Source organism: Daphnia carinata, chromosome 3 (genome assembly GCF_022539665.2).
Source record: "Daphnia carinata strain CSIRO-1 chromosome 3, CSIRO_AGI_Dcar_HiC_V3, whole genome shotgun sequence".
Classification (NCBI taxonomy): Eukaryota; Metazoa; Arthropoda; class Branchiopoda; order Diplostraca; family Daphniidae; genus Daphnia; species Daphnia carinata.
Genome location: NC_081333.1, coordinates 7,245,471 through 7,257,653, shown reverse-complemented (window position 1 = coordinate 7,257,653; position 12,183 = coordinate 7,245,471). Strand labels below are relative to the sequence as shown.

General features: G+C 39.8%; 1 protein-coding gene across 1 annotated transcript; it reads left to right on the top strand.

Annotated features, from left to right (window-relative positions):
- Positions 1-4,908: 4,908 nt before the first annotated feature.
- Positions 4,909-11,390, top strand: LOC130685411 (transcription factor collier-like). The gene is made up of 13 exons (XM_059494545.1): positions 4,909-5,295; positions 5,707-5,860; positions 5,937-6,000; positions 6,117-6,172; positions 6,469-6,542; positions 6,610-6,678; positions 8,752-8,833; positions 9,200-9,317; positions 9,403-9,554; positions 9,618-9,744; positions 9,812-9,900; positions 9,968-10,172; positions 10,242-11,390. The coding sequence occupies exons 1-13, from the start codon at positions 5,150-5,152 to the stop codon at positions 10,253-10,255; spliced, it is 1,350 nt and encodes a 449-aa protein (XP_059350528.1). The 5' UTR covers positions 4,909-5,149; the 3' UTR covers positions 10,256-11,390.
- Positions 11,391-12,183: the final 793 nt, after the last annotated feature.

Here is a 12,183-nt window from a genome sequence, read left to right as displayed (position 1 = left end):
ATGCGCTACATACAAGTATATATATATATATAACGTATACATTTATATGTAATGCAGTGCGTGTGTGTATCTTGTTTCTATATATACGTATTGTGTTGCTGCGATGGGATAGGTCATTTTTAAAGGGAAACGTTGGCGATTGATGGGCAATACACAGGGAATAAATAAATAGGGTAACACAATTCTTTTAAAAGAACTATCTAATCGATAAAAGAAAATTCTTTCATTTGTTTTAACGTCATTTTTCTGATGGGGAGAAAACGCTACATGTCAACCATTTTTTTTTATAGGGCAGGTCTGATTGATCAGCCTCCCCCTTCGAAAGAAAAAAGTTGTGCCAACCCGAATATGTGTCATCCTCTTTGACATTCATCCATTTGTGTGTGTGTTTGTTACTCGGGGAGATTATCTATTGACATTTTCCCATCACACACAAAAAAAAGGATTCTCTCCGACGGGAGCTGTTTCTGTAGATATACGCAATTTAAAACTCGCAGCAAGAGTTCCATTTTATCGATTCCACAGCCCTTTAAACGCACTTGTATAAACGTGTTGATTTGCACACAGAGCAAATATAGAAAATGTCTTATTGTCCATCTGCAGTGAAGCGAAAATCAGGAGCAAAACAATAGTTCGTATAGAATGCAACAACAACAACAGAGCAGCAGAAATCTATACATTATGCAGATTGCTTGGGAGGAGGGATACTCTGTCTAGTTGTCGTCGTCGCTTGTAATAGCTCGACTGTCTATCGAAGGGTTCGAAATGGGGGAGGCACACGGAGATGGATATGAAGGGAGTGGGTGTCACTGTTGCTCCTTCTGTTGCTCTCGCTTTTTACGTGTACGCCAGAGAGGAAAATCGTGTTCTATTGTATATACGTTTTTATATAAGAAAAAAACATTGATGGGACCTATCACGAGAAAGGAAAATGTAACATATGTGTGTTTTTTTTTTCTGCGTGGAAGAGGGGGAGGCTGAGCCTACACCTGCTACCCCCATCACAAGAGAAAGTCGATTCAATGGTTCATTGCGCACACTGGATAAAGACTTTCTCTAGTTGCTCTTTTGTTGTGTGTTTTTTTTTTTATATACAAGTACTTTGCTCGATTGGTAAATATTGTCCTTTTATTTTATTCGCTTATTCAAAAGTATATTACGATTAGAAAATAAAAAGGATTCGTTCATTTAGTTTGTGGAATTCAATGCAACGTTTAGGCCGCGTGATGGGAACTTTTTGCTGGCAACGTCTAAGAAAAGGATGTGCGTGAGTCGGGGCGACGAAAGAAATCAATGAGAAAAGAGAGGTACGGATATATAAGACCTCCACACATACAAAAAGAAGCAGCAAGAGAGAGGGGGTTTAACGATCTGCGGTAGTCTATACCCTGAAAATGCGGCAGGTGTAACCATGGCAACCAAGGGCGGCGGCGAACAGCAGTGTGCAGCCAAAAAAAAAAGACGGGAGTGGTGCGTTCCTATACGCACGCACGACATGTGTGTGTTTGCTATCGCCAACCAGCAGCTCCATGTCAATAAAGTCCTTTCAATAGTTTGCAAAGTTTTGTGTGTGTCTACCCCCACAGCTTTAGTGGGTTTCGTTTTTTTTTTAAATTTTAAATGCGTATTTATCGTGTTTTATTATAATTACGCAATTGGGTGGGGAAGGGAAATCTTTCGTTTACGAAATCAATTTAATTGCCATTTAAAATCTTTTTCTTTTCTATTTTTTCAAATTAGGTTCGCATTAATAATCTCCCTTTTTTATATATTTCATTTTGGAACATCCATATTTCTATTTTAATTCGTCCCCATTTTTTAAAATATAAAAGTATATACAAGTATACACACAAAGTAATATAAAAGGCAGCCCAAAGAATAAAGGAGCTCTCTCTCTTGAAGAAGAAGAAGAAAAAAAAAGAAATAAAGAAAAAAGGCCGTGCAGGAGGCAAAAGCTAGAGGCAGGTTATTTGCTGCTCTTTGATTGGTCTAAATCTCTAGAGACCATAGTAGCAGCCCGAGTCCCGACTGTGCACACACTCCCCTCTTTCTTTCTTTCGTGAAAAAAAGAAAGAAAGAGCGACCGCTGTATATAACTCTTCAAATTGGAGCCGTGCAACGGGAGAACGCCGAGTTTGCGCAACGCATCGCTGCAACGTATTGTTTATGTTTCGCGCACAATATAAATATATTGAGTTCCTAAAAAATCATCTTAAAATGCGCTTATTAATGAATGAAATGTTATGCTTAAAATTTAGCAAGGAAAAGAAAAAGAGGGTTTGATTTTAAGGTTCGTCTGCTTTGATTCTATTATTTCGAATGCATTGATACGTCGTGAGCACGTAAATAAATGATTTCCGGGCCAAAAAATAATGGCATACGGAACTTCCTTGGGACTTTGGATGATGGATGACATCATTGAAGAATGGATATATATGTCTTTTTTAGTCCTAGACAAAAAAAAAATAATAATAATAATGTCTTCTGAATGAAATTAAGTAGTTCCGATATCACCGTACATCAATGGGCATTTCTGGTTGTGTCAAAAACGATACTCTCGAACTAACATACAGCAGGGCGACATATATATATATACTCTAGATATATAGAGTCGTGGACCTTTTTTTCGAGTGCGGATTAGATGGATATCAAGAGACCCTGAGACTATAGTGATCGACGACGACACCCTGGAGACGCCCCCCTTTAAAAAAGAAGAGGCTACTTCGTGTTTCTCTCTCTCTGATATATTAGCTGCCACTATAGGACTTTAACGTTGAAATCAATTTCAAATTTTTTTATTTTTGAAAATCCCGCATTTGGAAAAAATTCCGAAAAACAACAGACGAAGTGCCGATGGCAAGTTGATTGCCGGTTGAAACTGAGAGATGAGTTCAACGTAAACACACATTTTTTTTTTTTGAACAGGGAAGGGGAGAGAAACGCAACTTATATTTAAACCTACACACACACACACACACAGATATAGAGAGGGAAGCTAGAAGTAAAAACTAGTAAAACTCCCCAAACATTTCCTTTAGCTGTCTGTATAATGCCGTTGAAGAGATGCGAGTCGGGAAATGGGGAGGAGCCAAGTCTCTTGGGAGGAACTTTGTTGCAGGGGGTCCCGAAGCTGTCAGAAGGGAGACCAGCAGCCAAATAACACGCACTCGGGAAAAAAAAAAGAAAGAGTATTACAGTAGAGTAACAAAAACATATCCAACTGTAATATAAAGAGAAAACGATAATGGAACTCGGTTTTTAACGTTAAGAGTTAAGTTGGGAGATTAGCCCGAGCTGTGTGTGTGTAATCCGTTAGCTGTTATCAGTCTGTATACAACTGTCCATCAACTGGACAACTTTTGTTTTCATATTTGAGCAAAAAGAGGGGGGATATTAAATTAATTGGTCATGGGCGGCGACCCTCATGCAAATGAGTTCCGCAATGCTAAAAGTTCTCTTTGTTTCAGAAAAATTTGCATACCATCAGATAAGAAAAATGTTCTACAAAGTTTTGGAACACCGCCGGCTTTTTTTTGGTTCAAAACTTGATTGGCCTCACGTACACGCGATTCACGTCCCTGTTGTAGGGGGATTTTTAATTCCATCACGCTCTCCCTCTCATCATTGAAGATGATGAAATAAAAACAAATAGCAAAAGGATATTTTGATCTAGACAAGAGAAGATTGCTTTCTCTTGCGTGTGCTGGAAACTCATTCGGACACGATCCTCTTTTCGATACGATAATAACCTTTAAACCAATAGCTGTACGGAAATATCAAATTCGATTGCATTTTCGTTGTGTCAATCCAAGGTCGTTTTTTTTTTCTTCACAACACACAAAATGGCCGACTTTGTTTTCTATTCTTAGCCTCCCCCATTCGTTTTTTTTTTAGGCCTTCTAGTTAGAAAAGAAAAATAACCTTCACAAGTAATTTCTCCAAGGCTGTGCGAAAATTGCGTGTCTCTAGGGTCATCCCAAGTGAAGGGAGGGGTAAGAAAATACAAAATGGCGTTTTTTTTTTCTTAGACTTGGAATTAGGGGGGAATTTCCAACGAAATAACAAAAACAATAGGGGGAGAAGAAAACATTTTGGCCATGACATTTTTTTCTTTTGACGATTGCAAAATTAACCGAAGCGAAATGTTTCCGACACCTGCAACACTCGAACAATGGCCTTCTTGAGTTCACTTGTGCCGAAAAGATGGCCTCCCATCATGGCGTCATTGCCAAATGATCCATTTTTCCAATTGTTTCGACCACGTTGAAATTCATTTGAACAGGGCTTCTTTTCTTGATTAGAAAAATCGAAAGTGTTTTTTCGTATTTCCAAAAAATGAACCAAGTGGCCATTGATTTTTTGGAGGGGAACAAAAAAAACAATCAAGAGTTGTGTTATGGAGTTTCCAACTTCTTGGCTGTTCAATATACAATGTGATACATTCACGTTGTTGAGGGCGCGCAAAAATGTGTGTGTACCATACAAGGAGATGGAGTGGCTCCATGTATAACCAGCACACACACAAGTCCTCGCCCCCCCGGCGAGAGTTCTCGCGTTCATTGGCCCTTGGGATTCGGATTGGCCGAAATCCCCCCTCGAGAGGGCGGAGCCAACACACACACGCCATTGGGGAAAAGCCAACACTGGTAACCCGCTCGAGACCACCCCCACTTTTTATGGGATCTCTGTAGCATATACGTAAGGAGGTGGAAGGGGGGGGGGATAAAAACTAGATACTGACCTATGACCCCATCCCCTTCGCAGCCCTCGCTAGTGGGTGTATACACACAACCACCCCCATACCATCCTCTCTCTGTGATCGAAGAGACGCGCGCCAAAAGGGAAAAATCTCCCAGTCTCTCGAGAGTCTCGCTCCAGCACTCGCTTCGGTCAAGTCGACGTCCTGGTCATCTCTCCACAGAGTCTCTCTTACTTTAGTTTCTTTTTTTATCGTAAGACTTGCATCATCGTCAGTCACTCACCTCTCTTCGATATTCTTTTTTTTTTAATTGAAAAAAAAAAGAAATTTAGAAAGGACGGCTATTTTATTAAAATTTTTGGTGCGATTAGTGATTTCAGTGTGCAAATCAGTTTGATTTTTATTCCGTAACAAGTTGGTGGCGTGAGAGCCATTTTGTTTGATTGTTATATGCCGCTGCTTCCCGCCAACGTCCACGACATCAACATGCAGCAGCCGATTGATCGCAAAGTTGATTTCACGGCAGCCAACATGGGGCTTCCCCTTCACGCTCACGCTCGAGGTTGGATGCCTGCCGCTATGGTCGACCAAAGCTCGTAAGTTTTATTTTCAATTACATTTTTTCAAAATTATTTGTTTTTTTTTTCATGAGATTGTGCAATAGTCATGCTGGTTTCAAGATAGCGCCACCTCGTTTATCATTTGTTTTCCCCGAAATGTGTTTTTCTGCAGGCAATTATTTGGGCCTGTGAGGGGGTATGGGTTAGGGAAAACATTTCGGTGAAACTAAACCATGCTGTTCTTGGATCAAAACCCTTTTTCCAAGAACAAAATGGGGCAAGAATTGTTAGCAAACGTTTTTCCCCAAAAATGACCTTGTTGTGCAGATTTAGTGACCCTGGACCTTTTCGTCGAAATTTTCTCTCACCCACACCCCCGACACATGTCAAGGTTGTTGCTAGGACTTTATGACAATTGAATTTTTCCCTTTTTTTCTCTTGAAATAGATTGGGAGTAGGTCGAGCCCATTTCGAGAAGCAGCCGCCTAGCAACTTGCGTAAATCGAATTTCTTCCACTTTGTCATCGCCCTCTACGATCGTTCGGGACAACCGGTCGAGATTGAACGATCAGCATTCGTCGGGTTCATCGAAAAAGATCAGGTTTGTTGTTATTATTTTTTTTTTTTTTAAGTTCCATCTTTACCGTGATCTGAATTTCAATGCAATGCAATTATAGGAACCCGATGGCCAGAAGACCAATAATGGCATTCATTACCGACTTCAGCTTCTCTACGCCGGCGGTAAGTGGAAAACAATTGAATCATAAGCACACGCCGAAAAATTGCACGCTTGGTTAAGCATTCAATGATGTCTTAACGTAGGAACGTGATTTAATTCTCTGTCTCTCGGATTATAGGTTATCGACAGGAACAAGATATTTACGTCCGGTTGATCGACTCTGTTTCCAAACAGGTAACGTTATTTAAATATACTGTCCTCGTTATATAATTCTTTGGATGTTAAATGTTCACTGGCGTTCGTATGTATTTGCACTAGAAGATTACAGCCATTAAGGGCACGCGCAAGATAAACGTTTGGGGGGAGAGCGCACGTCTAAGAGCTTATGCTAATCAAGTCGAGGGAGAAAAGACAAGGGTAGAGGGACCAAAAATGATAGGGTTATCTCTTAGGCACTTGGGGTTCTAATGTAATGGATGCTTCTACGCAATGGGAGTTCATAGTTTTGCATTTTCTATTCCCTTTTTTAGGCCATTGTCTACGAGGGACAGGATAAAAATCCGGAAATGTGTCGAGTGCTGCTCACTCACGAAGTTATGTGCAGGTATGGACTTTAGTGATACATTTTTGTTTAAGTATTTAAAATTTGAATGGATTGTATTTTAATGTAGTCGTTGCTGTGACAAAAAGAGTTGTGGCAATCGCAATGAAACGCCGTCGGATCCGGTCATCATTGATAGGTAAGTGCTCAAATCTTTTATTGATACGAAATTGAATTGTCTCAACTTGGAAAACGGTTAATCGAATCAAGGCAGGAAATCAATTTGTCATGTAGTCCATCAAAAAGAAAAGTTTATAGATTTTTAGTGGCTCTCTCGAGATTACTTTTGCAGTAAAGTTTAATTTCTTTTCTGAAATGGATACCGACCCCAATTGGGTAATAGAATCGGGATTTTCTCTTAGTAAAGCAAAGTTTAGGCCTTTTTACTATCGAAAATTGGAAACCTATTTTAGGCTAGAAAAAATTGCACATAAATGAGGCTAAACCTTTCGTCGTGGGCCGGAACTTCTTTTTATACATTTCTCAAATACTTCCTGCCGGGCAACAGTCCGTCGGGTGCTGACACATTAGGCAACCAGCAACCCTTTTTTTTTTTTTTTTTTAAGGGGGTTTGAAGAAAAGTGCTAACTTGCCTTAAAAATGAGGGGAGAAAGAAAAGTCGTTTTGAATTAAAATGTTTGTCTATCGAGGTGATTGACGCTGTAGAAGGGGCGGCGGTTTTTGCGGTCATGACTGTTAATTAGAGACAGTCTAGCGTCTTCAGCTGTTGTTTTTGTGATACATTTTGTGTGTGTGCGCGGCCGGAAGGGGGTGCAATAACATTACTCGCCCTTTTTACACAGCTTGTGGGTTTCCCTCTCAGTGGGGCTTTTTGCGTGTTGTGATGATGCGTCGAGAGGCGCATGATTGAATTAAATGTTCTTCCCCATTTAGTGGCTTTTCTAGGAGGGTAGAAGTTGCAGACTACTACTAGAAGCTAATCAAGTTACATCCAACCATTTTTCCCCCGTCTTTTATCGATGATCGTAATAGCAAAGAAACTCGTTCTTAGCGGCCAATGGATCAATGCCCTCTAGCGGACGATAGAAACATACCAATTTCTTTATTCGGAAAAAGAACATTGGTGGAAATATATTTTGCTTTCCACATCGGGGCTGATTAGTGTTGAAGAATGGGGAAGCTGGTGCAACTGCGTGCGTCACGTGATGGCCTGAAAATGGGCCCTGTGATATATAAAAAGGGAGTAGCCCTTTTTCCATATGTCGTCGGTTCAGAGTAGCGTTATATAGTCGGAACGTGGCTTCTCTTGTTTCACCTAATCTGATTGCTACCCACTAGCTGTGTCGCTGCCCTTTTTTTTCGGCTCGTAAAAGTTGATCTGAATATAATTTAAGAAGATTGGACAGAGGGTGAGGGGGCTGGTGCTTGATAATGTCTTATTTTCCAGAGGGATGGAGCAGTGCAGCGCGCAGTGCATTATGGTTGTTGAAAGGGAGCAAAAAGAAAAGATACAAGAACCTGTTGGAAAATATATGACGGGGAAGGAATCGAAATGGGGAGTGGAAAAATAGAGGGGAGGGTTGAGGTCGTTACCACATATGGCACAGTGTAGCAATAGTATACAAAAGAAGAGCCATCACTGGCCCCGTTTTTGCTTGTACAGGGCACGCGTGTAACACAATAGTTAGCCGATCTGTGACGGAATAATTTTCCAACAGAAGGGAAGTTAGAAGGGGGGCGCGATTGCCAGTGATATATCTGTCCCGACGTTGCTCTCTTTCTACTGTGTGCACGAAGAAAAAAGAGTATGGCCAAAAAACCATATGTCCTCTCTTGAACATTTCGTTTTCGATGTGTTAAAGTTTTTCTTTAGGATGTTTGTAGAGTTTAATAGCGAAATGTTTTGAATTGCGTGTCAACGATGTGTTTGTGGATACTCGAAAAACTGGACATCTGCTATGCGACATGGTTGTATTAAAAAAAAATGGGAGGTTGATAGTGGGGGGGGGGGACATGTGTAATGATTGGAAATCGACCACTCCCATCTCGTCAATCGATTGTGTCAATTTTTTTTTGCATTTGTTTACTATGACGATATAGAACATATTCGTCCAATGTTACGTGTATATATAGGACAAGAAAACGTATTCAATGGTTTACTTAACGAACGCCCCATGATTGAGTTTAGCGTTTGAATGACTTGCCTGATGATGTAACTCGATCGTTAACGATTCTATTCTTTTTTTAACAGGTTTTTCCTCAAGTTTTTCCTGAAATGCAATCAGAACTGTTTGAAGAATGCAGGAAACCCCAGAGACATGCGTCGCTTTCAGGTACAGAGTTCTACATCATTTGTGCGGATGTGATTTTCGTTGAAAAAAAAAAAAACATGGGAGATAATGACCTGGAACACCCCACGCACTTTTCCTTGCGTCATTTGTTTCTGCTCTGTAGAGGGGAAAGAAAAAAGTTTAGTTTCGTGTTACGCAGTTGACACCAACTTCCCTCCTCTTCGCCCGTAAATAAGTGATGTCAGACATTAGTAGAATAAGAAGTTGTAACTCTTTTTACTTTTCGTTCTCTCTGACACGTTGAAAGCTTCAACACTTCCGCACACAACTTTTTTGTGTGTGTGAAAAATTGACATTGAAATCTGAGCTTTGGTATTTATATTTTTCTTTTTTTTTTTTATGTAATAGGTTGTCGTGGCTTCGCAGGTCAGCGTTGATGGCCCTTTGTTGGCCGTTTCGGATAATATGTTTGTTCACAACAATTCCAAGCACGGACGTCGCGCTAAGCGTTTGGAGCCGACTGATGGTAGATAGAGTTTCATCTTGAATTTGTCCTTTGGTTTCAAATTTGCGCAGTTTTGTCTAATGGCTATGTTTTGATTGTGGAACAGGTGTGTATCCCTCATTGCCGGCCACCCCTTGCATCAAGGCGATAAGCCCAAGCGAGGGATGGACTTCGGGTGGCGCTACGGTCATTATCGTGGGTGACAACTTCTTTGATGGCCTGCAGGTTGTCTTTGGCACGATGCTGGTCTGGAGTGAGGTAAATTAGCGACACATTTATGTTGCCGTTTATATCTAAAAATAATGTAAATGTTGAATTTAGTTGGTGACGTCGCATGCCATCCGCGTTCAGACTCCACCAAGACACATTCCGGGTGTAGTCGAGGTGACCCTTTCGTACAAATCTAAGCAGTTCTGCAAGGGAGCACCGGGCAGATTCGTCTATGTTTGTAAGTTTTCGTTTATATTTTAATGGTTTTTAATTATGAAAATTTTAAAATGGTTTTTTATGTGTAGCGCTGACTGAGCCAACAATCGACTATGGATTCCAACGTCTTGGAAAGTTGGTTCCCAGACATCCAGGAGATCCGGAAAAGTTGCCCAAGGTCTTGTGAAAAGGCTTTTTTTTGTTTTATTTTTCAAAATAAACTTTAAATATTATTTCTTGATTAGGAAATAATTTTGAAACGAGCAGCTGATTTGGCTGAGGCGCTTTATGGTATGCCTCGCAGCAACGGTTTGAATCAGCTGGGCCTGCAACAGAATGGCTCTGTTTCATCTGTTGCAATGACGCCCTTCAACTCGTACACGTCGCAGTTGGGCGTCTCTGTTCCAGGCGATTCTGGCAATTCGCAAGGCTGGCCCGAAAGTGGTGGTGGTAAGTTCCAAAAATACGCAAGAAAAATATTTGCAAGGTTATTGATTTAACGATGGTATGTTTTTTTAGGATTTTATTTTTGACCTGATTAATACCAAGTCAACACACGTCATTGGCAGCCACATCAAAAAAAGAAAAATTTGGAACGAAGATGAAAGCAAATATTGACGGATTTTTGAATTTAAAAAATATATTTTGTGCCAAAGAAGCCACGTCGATGGTATCGAATTGACACTGTGTGAAAGGGAATTTCTTGCAGGATCGTAATTTTTTATTTTTTCGAACTACTAAAGAGAAACGCTAAATTTTAAGGATGAAATGGGTTTTTTATTCGTTATTTTTACTTGTCAGCCGTGTGAGCGTGATCTGTAATACCATGACGATCTCTGTTATCAATGTCGACTTTCGTTTTCTTTGTTTGTCCGCTCTTTAATGGGAAAAAAGAGCTAACAGTTGTCTTTTTAAAAAAAAATTCATTTTTTTAAGCACCTAAAGTAACCATATCTTCCTTTCATTTTTGAAATTGTATAACAAGTTTTTCATTTTCTTCAAAGGGCCGGGCTTAGGTTCCTCGTGTATTCACTTTCTGATTTCCCGAATGTGAAGGGAGATGAAGAAAGATTCGTATACTAAGTATTGATGCAATATTCTTTTTGTCCCCTTCCCCCCTCTTTTTTGTAAACAAAATAACAAAAAAAAAATTGTTTCCCTATTTTTTTTCTGAAAAGTCTTATAAATCTGATGTAGCGACCGTTTATCCTAATCGTTTTCATAGTTCTTTTTTTTTTTTGGTGGGGAGATGTGTTATGTATTGTGTAATTAATCAAAGGTAAACAGAATGTCGCATGTGTGTGAATTGAGGGTGGAGTGATTGAATTGCTGTGTATGTACTACCACCCTCATAACAAACAAAAACCTAAAACCATCAACTCGCTGTTTCTACAAAAAGTGAGCTGATTCGGACGAAAAAATCTTCTAATCGACTTATAATCCCCTCCTTTGTCATTACAAAACAAAGAATTTTTTTTTTAAAGATAAATCAACAAAGGTATCTTTTAACTGTCCTCGTGTTATGTGAATGGGTTCATTTTGTTTGTCTGCTCCCATGTAAAAAAAAAAATGTCATTTTCAAACTTCTTATTTTTTCCCCCTTAAAATTATTAGTAACAACAACTAAACAAATGTGAAAAACTTGTGTGTGTACATATTGAAAAACATCCTTTTTCCTAGTTTTCTTTTTCCCTTCTTTTTACATCTCTCAGTCAATAAAGTCATCTTGAATGTTATGCCAGCCAACATCAGTGAAGTTTACTCAACTGGTTGAGGGGATTCCACGTATTACATTTTTTTTTTTTCCTTACTCTCTACTGTTTGGTTGTCTCGTAAGGTGGGAAAGTGGGCAAACAAGAGAACGACGTTCGATTTGGCTGGTCACGTGACATGCCTACGTTTGTACTGTCTACTATCTTTTCTCTATTGTTGGGATTAAAATGGTGGGTGTGTGTACCAGCGCGTGTGTACTACTTTGCCGCAAAAGAGGGGTCGATGGGATTTAAGTAGACTTAAAAAAAAAAATAACGTAGAGGGGAGGGGTATATATCAGTACCGAGGATCTATTAGACGAGAGAAAAAAAAATGTCAAGTCCTTGTAGGCAACGCGGTTATAGACTTGACGAGAAGCAATCTAGGATTTATTGGTGCGGATGTAAAGTGTAATTCGATCTTTTGCCATCCGTCAATCGATCGGCGAGTAACAACGAGGAGACGTCACGAAAAAAAATGGAGAATTGTGTGGGACGATGATGACACTTTACAAAAGAGCTTTATATAAAAAAAAAGATAATGGGAGAGAAAGGTCATCATATTATTTGAGTTGTAAATCCCAGTTGCGTGTGTGAACCGGATCTGGACGAGTGGGGATGACATCATCGACTGATTACAAAAGCCTATTTTATAGCTCGGTCAGTATATTAGCCGTTAATAAACAAAACGCAAAAAATGCAAAAAAGTA